The 19269-nt window shown below is 43.9% G+C and overlaps 1 protein-coding gene across 1 annotated transcript in view; it reads left to right on the forward strand.

The window, feature by feature from the left end:
• GABBR2 (gamma-aminobutyric acid type B receptor subunit 2) overlaps nucleotides 1-6175 on the forward strand; it is a 348476-nt gene extending 342301 nt beyond the window's left edge. The window contains exons 18-19 of the mRNA XM_055301415.1: nucleotides 333-450; nucleotides 3603-6175. Coding sequence (XP_055157390.1) covers nucleotides 333-450; nucleotides 3603-3768 — 284 coding nt within the window. The 3' untranslated portion in view covers nucleotides 3769-6175. The remainder of the gene's footprint in view (nucleotides 1-332; nucleotides 451-3602) is intronic.
• The last annotated feature ends 13094 nt before the right edge of the window (nucleotides 6176-19269 follow it).

The following is a 19269-nucleotide window of genomic DNA, read 5'->3' on the forward strand; positions in this document are numbered from 1 at the left end:
GGGTTATTTCCTTTGTCATTACATCCCTGTGCACCAGTGAAAAAGGCTTTTGTATATTAGAACTTATGTCCAAGTTCTGTTGCTTACATTGGTTGACTGGATTTCCTCCCTTTTTCTTGGAAAAAAGAAATTCCCAGGATGCCACTTCGATCCCTGGGTGGAAACTTTTGGGTTCATTGCCTTAGTCCTGAGAGAACTACTGCAGAAACCACAGCTCCAGAGGGATAATAAGGCTCTTTTGCATTCTCTCTCCTTGGGCAGCATCCTAGAATGACTGCATTTTTTTAATGAAGTTAACAGAATGTATTGTGATATTGTTGTTTTGCATTCAGATGGGGGAAAGGCCATTTTAAAAAATCACCTCGATCAAAATCCCCAGCTACAGTGGAACACAACAGAGCCCTCTCGAACATGCAAAGATCCTATAGAAGACATAAACTCCCCAGAACAGTAAGTACTTTCTCCTCTAGAATTCTTGTGAAAGAGCATGTTACTCATGCACAGCAGTTTCCATCTGCACCACATTTTCCCATACAATATTTTTTTTGAAGTCCACAGCAACCTCATGACACAGGTCAAATTACAATGCTCATTTTACAGATGAGAAAACGAATATTCAGAAAGGGGAAGTGACTTATCAAAGCTCACCCAGTTTCTAAGTGCAGGAGATCAAATTTGAACCCAGGTCTGTCCCATCATCGAACCCACTGAGGCACACTGCCTTCGTTATATATAAAACTTAACCTTGCTAAATGCACTTAATCCACAACTATTCACTGACACCTACTATGTGTCAGATGTTAAAGTGAAGAAAACTGATCCCACTGGCTTCATTGGCTCCAGAACAATTACTGATTGTTATTGGCAGTAAACAATTATTGATTAGTTATATGGCAGCCGTCAGTGGTTTACTTATTAGTACCCTCCGCTAGAGTGTAAGCACCTTGAGGATAAGATATGAGCCCCTCCCATGTCCCTTGGACTCAGTGCAGCTTCTGTCACTGAGTCGGCTTTTGGCAAGTGTCTGTTGAATGAATAACAAAGATGCCTTCCTTCACAGGGCTTATTTTATCCAGTGACATAATAACTTCATTAAAAAAGCAAAATCTGGTGTATTAAATTGTAAGTGCTTTGGAGAAAAATAAGGGAAAGGCGTTAGAGATTGTAATCTTAAACAGAGCAATCGGAGAAGATCCAATGAGAAGGTGGCATCTAAGCAAAGACTTGGACATCTCTGTTAGCTTTGATCCCACTGGCAATTTTTAGTTCTTCCTGGGTAAGAGCATCTTGGAACCAGAGATTAGAAATGTCAACACTGATGGCACCATCGTGGGTGGCTCAGTTGGTTAAGTGCCCAACTCTTGATTTCATCTCCGGTCATGATCTCCAGGTCATTAGATCGAGCCCCACAATGGCCTCCACACCCAGCATGAAGTCTGCTTGATATTCTCTCTCTCTCTTCCTCTGCCCTTTCCCCTGCTTGCTGTCTTGTGCACTCCCTGTCTCAAGTTAATTAATTAAATCTTTTTTTAAAAAAATGTCAGCACTGAAACTTGGTCCCTGGGAAGTGACAAGCACCAAAGACAGCCAGATCACCGACTGTAGTGTAATTTGGGGCCATTTAGTGTTAGAGCCAATAGTCTCTCAACCCAGTTAGCTCCAAGGCTTCATTGGCTCCAGAACAATTACTGATGGTTATATGGCAGTCGTCAGTGGTTTGCTTATTAGTACCCTCCACTAGAGTGTAAGCACCTTGAGGATAAAGTATGAGCCCCTCCCATGCCCCTTGGACTGAGTGCAAGTTCTGGCACTGAGTCGGTTTTTGGCAAGTGTCTGTTGAATGAATGACAATGTAAACCAGGACCTGCAGACAGCAACATGCCATGACTCTGAGACCCATAGACAGATGTCCACCTTGCCCAGGCAGATAACCCTTCCCAGGAGCCCGGACAGGGCCCTTTTATCCCATGATAAAGAGTTTCTTCCTCAGCTCCCCATTCCTGGACTCTTTGCCAGCACCCTCTTGTGTTAAAGAGTAGATCATAGCTCAGGTTACACAGGTTCAACTTGAACTTCAAAAGGAGAACTCCAACACACTAACCTCGTGAGCACCTGTGACATGTCCTTGGTAGAAACTCTCCCACGAACAGGTCCTTAGGGAGTGGGGGCAGCACTGCATCCATCCCCATCCGTGTCAGGACCCCATCTGTGCCAAATATACACACCAGGGGCACGCCTGTTGGGATGAGTTGATTTGCCTTCCTCACAAAGCACTGCGGTTTTCCAGAAGAAGCAGGAGCCCCACCTTCCCCAGTTCTGGCTTTGTTTCCTCTTAGTAAGTTACATAAACCCTGTACCCTTCCCTAGCCTTTATAATAGGAATAGCAATCCTTCTTTTCCTACTGAGCTTTTTTGTGGGTTTGTGTGTGTGTGTGTGTGTGTGTGTGTGTGTGTGTGTTTTGAATAGCTGAGGGTAGGGGGTGGGGGGGAGGTCCTCACTTGAGTGGTCAGACACTGAAGACACAAGGAGGCCTAGGATTCTGAGAATGCAGCTTCCCAGGTACAAGAGAGAGCCACACAAGATGCAGCTGAGCAGAGCACATCCTGCCCCTGCCCCACCACCATCAAGCAACCTTTTCTACAGTCAAGGTGACTTCTTGGCCTGGGGCAGCTCTGATGGGAACTTGGGCCCAAAGACCGTGGCAGTGAGAAGGGAGTCAGAAGGCAGCTGCCTTTCCCCCTCCCTGCGCAGAGTCCCATACCACCCCCACCTCCGCCTCGCCTTGGGGCTTCTCTGGCTGTGCTTCTGCGAATTCACCCAAACTCTGGGAGCTCGGAGGCAGAAGGAGCTCATTCTCTGAGTTTAAACTGGATAGTGAAGGAAAAACAGTTCATCAGGATCGGGAGGTAGAGAAAGTATCCTGGGCTGGGGGAAGAGCATGTGCAAAGGCAAGGAAAAGTGGCCATAAGCAGCGTTTTAGGAGAAACCAGCCGCCAGAGGGCAGGGTTTGGGTGCAGGGCCAGTGGAAGTTTCACCTGGAGAATTAGGCAAGAGATCTTAGGCAAGGTTTTACCACCCCCAGCCCCCACGCCACAAGGTTGGAAAGGTGACACTAGTCACCAAGGAAGCTGAAAGACAAGGAAGGAATCTATTGGAATCAGCCCAGCAGAAACGGCTGAGGTCCTGGCAAGGCAGGGGCGGAGGAGCCAGTGAGGAAGGATGGAGTGCCAGATGCCTCCCAGTGCATTTGGAGGTTCGAGAGAGAGAGTGAGAACTGTCTATGTCAGCAGCAAAGCCCCATGAGATGAGCAAAACCTGTTCTTAGGAATCACTGCATGCTTAGGAAGGCTGCATCCCCTTCACCTACTCTATCTCCCTGGTTATTCACAGGACAGTCATTGGCAGTTGTAGGCCTGCACCAAATACCTGCTATTTGGGTGAATAAGGTTAGATGATGGGAGGGACAGATCTTGGATGCAGGATAACTGTTCTCCCACCATCAGCTTCTTAGCCAAAGCGAGCCCAGGGAACATTCTGGTGAGCGGCCAGATAGCCTTCACTAAAACTCCTCTCTCCCCCTCCCTCTCTCCCCCCGCCACAGCATCCAGCGCCGGCTGTCCCTCCAGCTCCCCATCCTCCACCACGCCTACCTCCCGTCCATCGGAGGCGTGGACGCCAGCTGTGTCAGCCCCTGCGTCAGCCCCACCGCCAGCCCCCGCCACAGACACGTGCCACCCTCCTTCCGAGTTATGGTCTCTGGCCTGTAAGGGTGGGAGGCCTGGGGCCGGGGCCTCCCCCATGACAGAACCACACGGAGCAGAGGCTACAGGAACGCTGTCAGCTCTGGCTGCAGAAAAGCTGGGCGCCACGGCTGGCCTTGTGGGACTGCACGATGGCACTCAGGTGGACAGGATGGGGGCACTTGGCACCTGACCTCGCGCCTTATTTGTGAAGTTTTTATTCTTTCACAAAGAAGAGGAATGGAAATGACTTCTTCCTTGATGTCTGCAAAGAAGGAGGAGCTGGGATATTGGAAACTTTGCAAAAAAAAAAAAAAAAATCCTAGACGAGAAAATCACTAGAACTCCAGCTAGAAGTCACCGAGTGTCCCTGAGCAGCCTTGAGAAGAGGCGAGGGGCTTCTGGAGAAACCACCTCTGCCTCTGCACACGCATCCCTGGCTGTGGGCCCCCGCCCCCCGCAGGCCAGCCCTTCTTCCCTCTGGGGAAGGAGGCGGGCAGGGCAGCCAGGCCCCCAGCTGCCAGTCCAGCCAACCCCAGCCTTCCTGGAACAGGGAGGCTGCAGGGCAGCCAGGTGGCCCGAGGGCTGGGGTACGGGACCAGGCTGACTCACGTGCCTCCCGGTGGGACCTTACTCTCTGATAAATGCCACACATTAACACAATAACACCCGTTCTGGGACTGTGGGGATTTAGGGCACGTCACTGCAGACACGCTCTGCAGCAATCACTGACAGTCGGTCATGCACCCACCACGTTGGCCACGTCCTTGTGTTTGTATCAGGTGTTCCAGAAATCAGGGGGACCACCCGAGCTAATCATGGAATGTCTGTTCCCAGCAAACACACTAAAGAAAGACTGTGCACTTTAACCTCTCATCAGGGCCCAAGGGCTGGCTGGGGTTGGTTTTTTTCCACTGACTTTGTTTCTGACCAAAGTGAATGGGGCATTCTGCTAGAAGACATCCCTGTAGTCATAGGGAGAGAGTTGCTAGCCAAGGGCTCCCCTTGGCTTCCATCTGGACAAGCCAGGGAGCCCCCCGCTTGGGGGTCACGGGGGTGACCTGTCAACACACTGGTTCTCATTCATAAGATCACTCTTCCTTTTCAACCGAACCTCAGAGAGCACTGGCCTGGGAGCTAGGCAAACCCAGGCTCAAGTCCTTACTCGATGGCTGACTCCCTCAATGACCTTGGGAAAGTCACTGGTGTCTCTCTGAGCCTGTTTCCCCTCCCCAACAAATTGGGGTTGGAATAACACCCGTCTCCTGCCTACCTCACAGGGTCACTCTGAGGATCAAAACTTGATCTTATCCAGGAAAGCTTCCTACCAAACAGTGAAGCAGCCCTGACCCATGAGGTATCAGGATGACCATGACCTTCGGCCCCCACCACCGCCAGGGGTTTGGCCCAGAGAAGCTCCCAGCACAGCCCTCTACCAGGATAAGCTGGTGGAGAGAGGCTCCCGACGACTTTTGTGACATTCCTAGACAGGTTCGTTCTTTGCTTAAAGAAAGACCTGAATGACAGCGTCCAGGACGTCTGCACAACTGAGCGGTCGCTCACTCCCTAAAGAAACCTAATGGCAGCTTCAACAGGCAGGCAATAATCTCTTCCCAGACCACTGAAGTCAGGAATATACTGCTGTCACCACCAGACTTTGACAAAAAGGGCCCACAGGAATCTTACCATCGCCAACATTTCAAAACACCCTCTTTCACGTAGCATAGCTCCCCCTCCCCCCCCCAGAGAGGTTATGGAGGTACTGTAGCTTTTAGGGAAAAAAAAAAATGTCAACACATCACAGGTCAAATTGAAGTCATTGTCTGTTTAGGCACTACGAATCTCGAATCTCGGTGTTGTCACTCACTGTGTATTACCAGTATTTACTTGCTTTCTTGATTTCACCAAAACCAGATTTAATTTAAAGGACCACGTTAATTTTTCCAAGGGAAGGAGACAATTCATTGTACATAATGTATACACACACACAAAAAAAAATATACCTGTAGAAATATTATTCCAGCATAGCAGGAAACAAAAAGAAACAAAAGTATTGGGCAGTCGGAGGTGAGTGTGTGCGTCCGTAACCCGTTGTGACCCCCTCAGCGTGCACAGTCTTCTAGGTTAACCCACAAAGTACATTTTCTGTCTTAATGATACTGTAGGTTCACCCATTTTTTTTTAATTTCCCTGCAAATAACGAGACCCACAGAAGTGACTCTAGCTATCTAACGGTTCTGTTCTTTTATACGCAGCAAACACACCGTACATTTCCGAAGAGGCTTCAGCCTGAAGGCATTTTCCAGTGACGTTAGTGCACAAACGCTTTAAATTAGACTGGGACTGCCAGAATCAAATGTAAATGAGGAATTTCTCGTACCCCTATTGCATGGTATCAATTTTTAATAAATTGTTGCAAATTTGTTTTTATGAATAAAAGGGGAAAAAAAAACACAGCCAGTCCTCTTTAATGCCTCCTCGTCCCAAAGTGCAGGTCCCATCAGGTCCCGTTCCTCCGCTCAGACACTGGGGGCACAGTTCTGGGGTGCCTCCTCAGTGATGACGTCCCTTCCTTCAGAAGCTGCCCTACCCTACCCTCTGCAGATTGTAACAGAGCAGCGCTGCCCCCCTGCGACTGCAGCTGCTGGATCCCAGGGTAGGGACATGACCTGAGCTGGGCCAGGACTTGCCTTCTGCAGGATTCCTCCATTTAAGGAAATTTAGTCAGCCATGAAAGAGAAAAGAGAGCCGATGTAGAGAGAAAGGATCAAAAGATGGGCCCTGATGGTGTCTGAATAGCTGGTCAGCTGTTCCAGAAGGCCGGCAGCACCCTGGCCTTTCCCAGGATGGGAAGGATTCTCAGTTCTCCAAATAAATTACTTTTTTTGGCTAGTTAAGTCCAGTTCCCATCTGTTGCAAACAAGAAGTCCCTAACTAACCTAAAAGCCTCACTGCCTCCCCAGCCACGACTCCCCCTCTAGGCCTGACAGCCTGTGGTTTGGCCCTATTCTTTCCAGCCTCCTCACGTGCCTCCCCACCTAGAATGTGCTTCCTGCACCAGGCTGAGCCCTCAGCCTGCAGCTCTATTTCAGATACCCTCATTCTTCAAGGTCCCATCCAAAACGCCCTCCGAGATCCCTCCCCATGAAATTCTCTCTTCCTGTTTTCTGTACTCAGGACGCTGTCCCCCTCTCGTGGCACTGGGTACATGCTCACACTGGCTCCTTCTCCCCACTCCAGACCAGGAGCTCCCTAAGGATGGGAGTCACATCTGCTTCCTGTGTGTCCCACCCAGCAGCAGGCCCTCCCAGTGGTTCAGAACAGTCTTCCGTGAGACTTTTGCAGAATTAAACAATTTGGCTGAGGCACGTCCATGTTGGTGGCTGGGTCTGAAAGACAGAGCAAAGGCAGGGGGCCAAAACAGCCTGGGGAGGCCTGCGGCCATGTGACTGGGTGGAGGCCAGAAGCGGGGACTGGACCCACAAACATCATTGGAGGACTAGTCCCAGGTTAGAGCTTTCTAGTGCTGGATCCTCAGTGATGAGCCTGCCAAGGAACAGGCCTCTTGAACCTTGACTGGAAGAGGACTCTGCTCCATGACATCTAGGTTACCTAAGTAACAGGGAATATTTTATTCCACAGAGCCGAAAGTCTTAAAGACGCTGAACGCAAAAGTAGAAATCTTAGAAGGTGATACCAGTAATGCAATGGTCACCTGGATCACAAAATCAAGTCCACACTCAGAGCTTTGGAGTGGGGTGAGATTGAAGGGGCTGCCGGCCTCCAGGCTCCCGTGATGACAAAGAGCTATTGGCTTGGCACTCTTCGCTCTTCATGTCTTGGCTGCTGTCTGGACCCTGGTTTATCATATCTGTAACTGGAGAGCTCTGGCACTCGTGGTGAATTAGGGCTCTGTGTCAAAAGGAAAAGCCTTTGATTCCCCTCCATCTGAATTCCAATGCAAAAACCCCAGAACAGTGTTTCTGAAACTAAAATCCACGGGGACACCTTTTAAGACATAGTGTCGACTTAAATTGTTTTTATAAAGTTACCCAAATATGTTCAAACGAAATATAAGCTCATGCTTACATCTTTCATATAAAAGCAAAACAAATTTATAAACTCAATGCAAATAAAATGACAAAACCAATAAAAATCGTATTAACAACATTGATTTAATGGGATAGATGAGGTTTTGCAGAAAAATAAATTGCAGCTCACAACATGAGCACAGCACCAACCGCTCCCAAGCACACTCCTTTGAGCGCAGCCTGCCTGGTGTGATGACTCAATTATCACACTGCTTTTCTTTATTTAAACCACTGTGAAAACTTCATTTGTTCAGCACTCCGTGATATCATGTGGCCTTCACTTGGCTCTCACAGATCACTTCCTGCTCAATCCACCTTCGTGTTTTTCTCCTGAGCCATCGACAATGATGGGGCTACCCAGGTAATACACACAAATCAAATGGTGATTGAGAGATGATGTTCACTGAGCACTAGGCAAAGTGCTTTGTGGGCATTAAGCTCATTTAAGTCTCGCGGGGACCCCAGAGTCAGAACAATTATTGCCGTCCTTTTGCAGCTAAAGGTACTCAGGCGCAGAGGATGAGTGCTGTCCTGAGCCACAGAGCTGAGATTGAGAGGGGAGTTTAGCAGGCACAATGCCAGGACACACCCTCTTCACCACTTCCCTGAATTGCTCATCAGAAGCCACTGGATTCCAATGACCAGGAATATGCCTAGTTAGATGATCTTGAAATAAAGGTACAATCTTTTTGAATTTAGTAGATCTGCACACCTCTGTGATTCATCCCTGCATCCCCCGAGGCTCTAAGCCCCAGTCTGAGCGTCTCTGGCCAGGACAGTGTGAGCAGGGGAAGCTCCCAGTGTACTGACACGCAGGCAAGCCAACGAAATGCAAAAGCTACAGCAGAGACAGAATCTGCACTAGCTGCCCATTGCCTGGCCCCCACCCTCGTCCCCGACCACTGCACCAGGAGCGCTCAGGCCTCCAGGGTCCAGTTAGACTCTGCTCGCCGGGGGCAGAGGAAGAAGTTGGAAGATGCTCGCTCTTCTGGGGAGAAATGCCAGCTTTAGGTGGGATATTTGCTGCTTAAAAATGATCAGGCTGGTAAAAACTGGAAAATAACCAAATGCTATCAACAGAACAGGGAAAAAAGTGATATAGTATATTCACAGCAAGGAATTACAAAAAAAAAATTACAAGTACATGTGATATGAATGGATCTAAAAAAAACCATGCAAACTGAAAGAAGCCAGACATAAAGAAAATGTACCGGAAGATTCCAATAATATCAAGTTCAAAAACAAGCAAGGCTAATCTATTAGACATCAGAATAGTTGTTGCCCTTGGCGGGATGGGTAGCGGGAAAGATGGTATGAGAGGGGCTTCTGGAGGCCGGTAATGTTCAAGTTCTTTTTTTCTTTTTTTTTAGGATTTTATTTATTTACTCCTGAGAGACACACACAGAGAGAGGCAGAGACATAAGCAGGCTCCCCACAGGGACCCCAATGCAGGACTCGATCCCGGGTCCCCAGGATCACACCCTGGTCTGAAGGTGGTACTAAACCGCTGAGCCACCCATGCTGCCCTCAAGTTCTTGATCTAAGCACTGGTTACAGGGCTGTGTTCACATAAGGAAGATTTTTTGAGCTGTACACTTATGATGTGTGATTATACACATCTATACACACATGCATATACATATAATCACACACAATATATAAATATATAGTCACACACCGTAAGCATATACCTCCATAAAATATGCCTTTTCCTGGGCAGGAAAAGAAATCAGTGTAGAGTCTACGAATATTCTGCAGCGTAAAGACAAACAGCAGAGAACATGCTAAGCCTGGGGGCGCCTGGGAGGCTCAGTCACTTAAGCCTCTGCCTTCAGCTCAGGTCACGATTCCAGGGTCCTGGGATTGAGCCCCACGCTGAGCAGGGAGCCTGCTTCTCCCTCTCCTTTCTGCTGTGCTGTCGCTATCTCTGTCTCTTTCTTGCAAATAAATAAATAAAATCTTCTAAGAAACCAAACCAAAACAACAACCAAATTAAAAAAAAAAAAAAAAGGAAAAGAAAAGAAAAAAACACGCTAAGCCTGAACTTGCTCTGGGAAAAGATGTCCTGCAGGAAATAGAAGGAAATGTCAAATCTCGTTCAATCTAGAGTCTCAAGAAAAACAGTCAAACCTGATTTCCGTGAGACAAATATAGATTTATAGATAAATCGGTGAGGCAGTGCACTGAGTAGAAAAGGAGAGAAGAGAGAGAGGGAAGGCAGGAAGGGAAGATTCTGGGATCACGGTAGTGTCAGCAGCCCACACATTTAACTCCTTCCTCCTTCTAATTCCTTGCTACAGTGGCTCACCCAATAGGGGAAAGTCATTCGAGGATTCTACCTAGACCATTCCTGAAACCTAGAGAAGATGTCTCATGCGCACTCCTAAAAGCTGTTTCCACTGTGTGGGGAAGAGCCAGGGACGAGAGCACCATGGGCCAGCCTCTTCCTACCGCCCGTGGAGAAGGCCACTTGGGAGTAAATTTCAACTCCGTAGTGGGAAAGCCACTGGAATATTACCAGCGTCTCCGGATTTGGTTTCAGAGCTTCCGCCCTGAGGTCTAAGGATCATGAGATGTGAAGCTGTATTCTCAGTATAGGCTTGCAGGAAGTCGTGGTTTCATGTGATTGCTGCAGAACAGACCTGCAACCTCCACTTTCGCTCCCCCCACCTTCCCCAACCCTGTGCATACAGCCTGAAGGTGGGGGTGAGGTGGGCCTAGTGGATCAAAACTAGAGGACGCGAGAGAATGTGGAGTCCAGGGAGCAGCAGCCAACTCTTTCATATCCCCTGGAGAACAGGGTGGGCATTAGACAAGTTCTCCTCCCCTATAAGATGAGGGGCACCCAAAGTTTTCTTCGCTTTCGTACCCTCTTCCCACCACCATGTAGGGGACGGTCAACACCCTTTAGCTGAAAACTTCAGAACCACTGGACTGCCTGATGCTGGTGGGATGTGGAGAGATGGCCCAGCTGTGGGTGGCTATTCCCTGTGTGACTTGGCAGGAGACATGGGTTTCCCGTCGGGTGGCTGGATACTGAGGAAGGTTGTGGAGGGTCCGGTCATCTTAAGAAAAGCGAGGGAGTGGTACACCTGTGGGCAGGCTGAAGAGGAAGGAGAAGACTGAACTTCTGGAGCAGGCTTCTGTATCTCCTTGCTGTTCTCAGAGCATCCCCAGGCGCCAGGGTAAACACGAACGCAGCATCAGTAAGAATCCCTTGTGTCATCTCCAAGGAAACTCCTACCCCAGTAAAATCCTTCCTTTTCCCACATGGCTTTGCAGAAGCAAGATCTTTCTTTTTCCCATTGCCCGATTTCTTCAAAATATATGTCAAAGGGGGAAGATATGCCTTGGTAGGACAGATGTTCTCATTTGCTTAGCATCTTGGAGATGAACGTTACAAGGGGTCTGCATTTATTTCCCTGCCAACTTACCTCCAGTTCTGGTCATGCGATGTCTAAGGGGCTGTTCTAGGGGAGGCACAGCCGGACAGGGACAAGCCTAGCAATCATGTCATGGCTAAAGGACAATTTGGGGGTAGTGGGAAAGCATGGCATGGCAACTACTACCTTCTTTGGGAAGTCATCAAATATAAGGTGCTGTCCTACTCCTCATCGCTTCAAAGTGACCAAGGAGGATGGAATGCAGTAAATTCCACCGAGACAGTTTTAGCTCGTGAACAAAATCATTTACATGATGAAATAGAGTGGCCACCCCATCTCTAGAAGGGTTCAAATCAGGAGGCTAGAGATGGAATTCCTCCACTGGGTGAGAGGTTGGAATGGATAAGCCCAAAGATCTGTATTTCAGTGGTTGCAAACTGACCACATGCACGTCATATGCGGCAAACAGACATGTTCGCTTCTGTTAGCACAACGTTTCCCTACAAAGTGGTTTTTATCATCATCATCATTATCATCATCATCAGTATTATTATTTAAATAAAATCTGCATTTCTAGTTTCTTTTGAGAAGAAGAAAAGAGCTGATTAGAGTAGGTCATATGTTTTTTAGTTCCCCATAGCCACACCACACCCTATTATTACCCAACATCAAGGCCAAGTGTCAATTGACATTTACATTCTGCTTGCACTGCAGGTTTTTCCCCTTACACTCAGCCCACTTCACTCATGTATATTATTACTTGCTTTCTCTCTGTAGGCATTTGAGTGGATGACTTTTGCTATATTCTATGGCTCTCAGCCTTTATTTAAAACAATGGCATAGAGCTATGTTCATCTCAATTTTCCCTCTCTCTTCATGCTCCCTGGAGATTTGCAGTGCATGTGAACAGCATAGAAATCACTCAAAAGCCATCTTCACCCAGTCCTGGAGCTAGTAGGCTCCCAATAATCCAATGGAAAGAAGAAAGGCAAATATATATATATATATATATATATAATTAACTAATTATTTTAAAAAAAAAAAAAAGAAGAAAGGCAACACCTGAGATATGCTTCAGCTGATGGGTCATGAAGCCACACCAGCTCTTCAGGACAATGGTCATTTTCTGTTTTAAAGGGACATTATTCCTCATTGAAGGAACATTACTATCTAATTGACTCCCATTTAGGAGACTGAGAGCCCCCTGTTAGTTAATGAAACCAGGAAGAAACAGAAAAACCTTTTTGTCTGCGAGACTGAAATAAAAGTAAGAGTTTGAGCAATGATCTAGATCAAACACATGTTGGGAGATCCCTACTAGCTCAGAGAACCTATGATTCCTAGAATTCCTACTAATATTAGTAGCTAGCACTTCTTAAATGTGTTCTATAACCAGGTATTGTATAAACACTTCACATGGGTATCTCACATAATTGTGTAATAACACCACAGGAGAGGTATTATGATTATCCTTAGTTATATAGATAAAGAAACTCAGTCACGGAGAGGTTAAGTAACTTATCCAAGGTCACACATCTAGTGATGATGGAGCCAGAATTCAAATTCAGACCATCTAACTCCAGAGACTCTAGAAGAAGTGATGAAGGAACCACCAAGATTTGATACTTAACACCCCAATGGGATTTCCTCCCCCTACCTGTTAAATGATATTGCTACATTTCTTGCCAAGCATATCAAGAACATAAAACACAGATATTCTAATTTTCTTTTCTCTGCCTTATGAAGATTAAACTAAAAATAAAAAGATCAACTTAAAAAATATTAAAACCATCTCATATATATTGTATGTTAATAAAATAAAATGTTAATAAACATTAACAATGTTAATAAAACATGTTAAAAAATAAATAAAAAAATAAAAATAAAACATGCTTACCAAAAAAAGCCCTAGAACTATTCCATCTTGTTATGTGATTCTTTAAAATATAAAATAAATTAAAAAGCAAGTTTTCCTGGTACCAAAGTTCCTTTGGCAGAATTTGATTCACTTTTAATTTATATTGAAATATAAATATATTTCAATAAATATATAAAATAGAAAATAGAAAAACTCTCAAGGTCTGCAATGTCCAGTCATCCCTTCAAGGTTCTTTTTTCTTTTTCTTAAGATTTTATTTATTTATTTATTTGAAAGAGAGCACAAGCAGTGGGGAGGAGCAGAGGGAGAGGGAGAGGGAGAAGCAGATTCCCTGCTGAGCAGGGACCCTGACTTGGGGCTCATCGTGGGGCTCAAACCCAGGAGCTCAAGATCACAACCTGACCTGGAAGCAGATACCCAATAGACACCTATCTGAAGATTCTATATTAGCTAACAAATATTTAACCTATGGAGTCAAATCTCCATTGTGTTCAGTCATGCGAACTTTGATGGGTGGACATTTGTTACAGTGATCCTACTGGGGAGGGGGGCTATTTTGACTTCTGAGATTATATCATATGATGAGGTATGCAAACAAAACTTAACATTGTTTCTCTAATTCAGTGTTTTACAGAAAACTGCCTGAGAATCCTATTTGCAAATGACTTGTGGATTTAAATGAACCTAATTCCCCTAAAAAATTATGTTTCTGAAAATCATGTGTGCCAAATAAACATGAGTTCTTTAGGCTTCTTATGAAATGAAAATTATACTACTCATGAATAGATCCATTAGAAAGGATATGATGATGTTTTGCTGACCAGAAAGCCTAAAATTTTAAAAACGTATTTTCAGTAAGACTGTACTCCTTCCTTAATAAGAGACTAAAAATTATCCTGTAGTAGAGGAGTAAGAAATTTGACAAGGAAGACAACTCCAAATAACTTGAAGCATAATGGTCATTAGTGTATGTAATAAACCCCTGTATTGAACAGAAAGAAATACAAGATTTTGTTGATAGAAAATCCATTTCTCTTGCCTTCAGTAAATAAATGAGTCGAAGGAATATGTAAAATATACTGACTTTAAGGGTGTCAAATTATTGGAGGAACCGGGTGGCTCAACCACTTGAGCGGCAACTCTTGGTTTCTACCCAGATCATGATCTCAGATGCTGGGATTGAGCCCAGGTCACATTGGGCTCCACGCTCAGCAGGGAGTCAGCCTGGAGGTTCTCTCTCTCTCTCCGTCTCCCCCTCCCCCTGCTCGTTCTCTCTCTCAAATACATAGATAAATCTTTTTTAAAAAGGCTGTCAAATCAGTACCATATTGTAGGGGAAGGAGGTGGGTATTGCTTGGTGCTTCTTTTAAGCCCTTTGACAAAACTGAGAATACCCAATACACCCAGGGACAGTACAACATGAAGGCCACAAGGCGTCGCTTTCTGACAACCTCTTGCATTGCAGCTCACAATAGTCTCCTGAGAAGGAAGGGAGGGTAGGGAAGGGATGTTAACTACATTTTGATGTAATAACCAGAAGTGCATATATTAGAATACACAATTAATGTATCCAGATCAAAGGAAGTTTCCCTAAGCTGAAAACTTAAATCTTTTTTTTTTCATTTTTATTTTCTTTTCCTCTGGAACTACACTGAGCCTGTTGGTATTACCACGGATTAGGAATACCAAGGTGAAAATTTTCCATCATTACCTCTTAGACTTCACAAACATTCAGTGGGATGTCCTGGGTATGGATTATGACTCTTATATTACAGATGAAGAAACCAAGCCTAGAGAGTTTGTAAGAAGCCAATGAAAATTCCAGTGGCCAGGTTTTCTGACACCTGCTACCCCAACTGGGGACTGTATGCCTTGCCCCTCCCCACATCCCTCAGAGTGAAGGTGCTTGGGAGCAGGGTGTGGGTGTGACTATTTTGCTTTTTGGAAGTTGGCATAAATATTTTATATAAAACTGCCTGATATTAATTTGTGTTTATTTATTTTTATAACATAAGGCTTCAAAGAGTTTTCCTGGGTGCTCTAAGACACCTTGGGCTGTGTCTTGGATGGGTTTCCAAGGAAGCTCATTTTGTTGTGTATTTGTGTGTATTTGTTTGGTCAGGCTGCCAAAGTATAGATTGTGTGGTTGAAACAAGAGACATTTATTTTCTCACAATTCTGGAGGCTAGAAACCCAAGATCAAGAAGTCAACAGGGCTGATGTCAGCTAAGGTCTCCCTCCTTTGGTTTTAGATAGCCGGCTGTCTTCTCCTTGTTTTTACGTGGTCTTCCCCCATCTGGTCTGTGTCCTAACCTTCTCAGTCAGACTGGAACCTCATTTTGCCTTAATCACTTCTTTAAGGGCCCTATCTTAAAAAATAGTCACATTCTGAGGTCCTGGGGGAGGGGGCAGTGAGGGCTTCAACACATGAATTTAGAGGAGACATAATTCAATTTGCAACAGGGTGGAAAAGTTTAGAAACCTGCATTACTCCCTCCAACTCTTTACCATGACAATGATGGTATTCTAGTCTGTGTTCTTAATCTACAGCTCCCAAGAGTTGGATGTCATGTATTTCTTTCTCTAATAAAGTTCCTTAACTTAATCTGCTTTTTGTATGTGACTTTCTTGATTGTTTCCTGTAGCTCAGAGAAAAGGTTTATGATCTCTATTCTTTTATTTTTTTCTTTAATGCTCTCCACGATAAGTGTCGTCACCATCTGTCACCATACAAAGTTATTACAAGACTACTGATGATATTCCCCAGGCTGTACTTTTCATTCCTGTGACTATTTTACACCTGGAAGTCTGTATGATCCCCATTCTTGAAGTAAGAAATTATATCCAACTTTGGAGCTGCTTAAGAACAGGAACAGATGTGTACTTACATTTTTTAAAGACTTATTTTTTTATTTTTTAAAGATTCTTTTTATTTATTCATGAGAGACACACAGAGAGAGGCAGAGCCTAGGCAGAGGGAGAAGTAGGCTCCCTGCAGGTAGCCCAATGCAGAAGCTGATCCCAGGACCCGGGGATCACAACCTGAGCCAAAGGCAAACGCTCAACCACCAAGCCACCCAGGTGCCCCTTTTTTAAAGATTTAAATTATATTTTTTTAAACTGTGGAAAATACAGAAAAGCAAAAAAGAAGAATATGAGAAAATGAGAATTATTCTTCATCCCACACCCTGGAGAAAATGCTACCAACATTATGCATCATCTTTCCAATCTTTAAATTTATATATAAGATATATAAATTGTATATATTTATATTTAAATTGTATATATAAGATATATATATATATGTGTGTGTATATATATATATATATATATATATATATATATATATAACCAAATAGTAACTTCTGTGAAAATAGTTCTGTGGTCTGCTTTGTTAACCTAGTATTTTCCATATCAATCCATATCCTCCTGCAAAAAGTACTTAATCAGTTACCTAACCAGCTTCAGATTTTTGGACATTTATATTGTTTTCTATTTTTTGAAGTAGTAAGTAATGCTGTGATGAACATATTTGTAAGCATGTATGATTTTTTTTTTTTATGACAAACTCTTAGAAATGGAACTCCTAAACCACAGGACATGCAAGCTTCAGGACTTTTGGGAAGTTGCCAAGTTATCTTCCGTCTTCCTTGTCCCAATTTCCACCAATCTCCTCTGATCCTTCCCCCAGGAGACTGGCATGGCTGTTTTCCCCATTTAAGAGATGAAGATTACAGCCTCCCCCGCTCCTAAAAATAATCTGATCAATATTATAGGTCAAAATTACTGAAGTAGTTAAAAGGTTCTGCTGTTTACACATTTAGTCTTTTTTTGTGTGTGTGAATGGATTGTTGATCTGTCCATTATTTTCACTGCTTCTCTGACTTATTGACTTGTGTGTGCTGCTTATAAATATTAACCCCGTGTCACGTGTTACAAATGTGTTTCAAAAAATGTTCTCACTCATACTTGTCTTTTTAGGTGGTTCCTGAGATTTTCTGGCACACACATTTGTAATATTTCTAAGGTCAATCCAGCAATATTTTGCTTTCTGTGTGCTGTTTTTGATGTTGGGCTCATGAAGGCCTTCCTCTCCTCGATCCAAGAGTATATAAATATCTGCCTTTATTTTCTTTGGGTATTTTATGGTCTCACTTAAAAAATTCTGTATTGTGGCAAAATATATATAACAAAATTTACTATTTTAACCATTTTTAAGTGGCAATTCAGTGGTATCAAGCATATTCACAGTATCCTACAACAATTACCACTATACATTTCTAGAAGTGTTTCATCATCCCAAACAGAAACTCTATACCCATTAAACAATAATTCCTCATTTCTCCCTCCCCATCCCCTTGTAATTTCTATTACACTTTCTCATAGAGAAATTTGCCTATTCTAAGTACCTAGAATAGGCATTTTGCCTATTCTAGGTACCTCATTTAAGTGGAACTATACAATATTTGTCCTTCGGGGTCTTGTTCATTTCACTTAGCAGAATATTTACAAGGCTCATCCATATCATAGCATCTATCAGAATTTTGTTCCTATTTAAGGCTGAATAACACTCCGTTTAAATATATATTATGCTTTCATTTTAAGGTATAATTTTCTAATGTACATAAACACGATTTGATATACAATATTATGGGAATATCTAAACTAACTTACTGAAGAGCTGATTTGAAATTCTAACTTTATCTGACATTCCAATACAATGTTTTCTCAAAAGGGACATCACCCCCAACGGGTTGAAAATTGGTCTTGGGGCACAGAAGAAAAATCCTACTCTTTTTATGTTTAAAGCACAGACATATGTGCAGTACATAGAGATACATGTTATATCTGTGGTATTAAAATTTTATGGGAGGTGGTGATTAGGGAAAAAGTCTGAAAAGACTCCTTTAGGGATAATAATGGGGGGAAAGGTTGAGAAACCCTGCCCTGTACCACATTCCCACACTTATTTGTATGTTTTTCTGAACTTACTTTGCTCCATTGATGTGCCTGTCCCTACACCAGAAACATTAAATTCTGTTGTTCTTATCATTCTGTTCACTTCTTCCTAGAAAGTATGAGAATCTGAGGTCACCATGATATTTACTTGTTTACTTGTCTATGGCCTGTCTCCTTGGACTAGAATGACAGCTTAGTGGGATCTTGGACTTGTCCTGTTCATCACTGTGGCCCTGCATCTTAAATGGTGCCTGGTAGAAGGCACCCAATGAATATTTTTTGGTTGAATTAATAAGTTTGAATGGTAGATCAAATCCTTTCTGTTCTTTTTTTTTCTTCAAAAATTTAGCTACTCTCACCTGTTCACTCTTGGAAATGAACCTTAGAATCACTTTAATAGGCTGCAAAAAATCCTATCAACTACCCTCCTCTACCCTCCAGAAGGTGGAGCTTCTTGAGACTTAAAGAGTGTTAAAAATGGTAACTTTTTAGCCAAGAAATCATCTTAACTATGTGAAGGAGGTCTACCATCACCATGTGCATATCACATAGCTGGATATTATGGGATGAGAGAGGCACTTCCCCTCTTGTCGTGGTCTCCCCCAAAGCCCATCACCCCAATCTAATGAGAAAACACCAAACTCAAATTCACAGAATTCTATAAAACTGACCAGCACCCTTAAAAAAATGTCAGAGTCATAAAAAATAAAATAAAATAAAGGAAAAGCTGAAATACGTCATAGCTCAGAGGAACTAAGGGAACATGATGACCAAATGTGGAATCCTGGATTAGATCCTGAACTATTAGTGGGAAAACTCCTGAGTTTTTCAAATTTAAGTCGTATATTTGAAATTATTATTATTGCAAATATCTACCATTAGTTAGCTAGAAAATCTAAACAAGATGTGCTATTTGTTTTATTAAGAAGTCTTGTTTGTTTGTTTGTTTTTTAATTTTTATTTATTTATGATAGTCACAGAGAGAGAGAGAGGCAGAGGCAGGGACATAGGCAGAGGGAGAAGCAGGCTCCATGCACCGGGAGCCCGATGTGGGATTCGATCCCAGGTCTCCAGGATCGCGCCCTGGGCCAAAGAAAGGCAGGCGCCGAACCGCTGCGCCACCCAGGGATCCCTTATTAAGAAATTTTGAAACATTGTGTGTCAACTATACTTCCATAATAATCAAGACGTCTTTTAAAACTCCAGAAATGGATGG

The sequence above is a fragment of the Nyctereutes procyonoides genome, unplaced genomic scaffold, assembly GCF_905146905.1.
Source record: "Nyctereutes procyonoides isolate TBG_1078 unplaced genomic scaffold, NYPRO_anot_genome, whole genome shotgun sequence".
Taxonomy (NCBI): domain Eukaryota; kingdom Metazoa; phylum Chordata; class Mammalia; order Carnivora; family Canidae; genus Nyctereutes; species Nyctereutes procyonoides.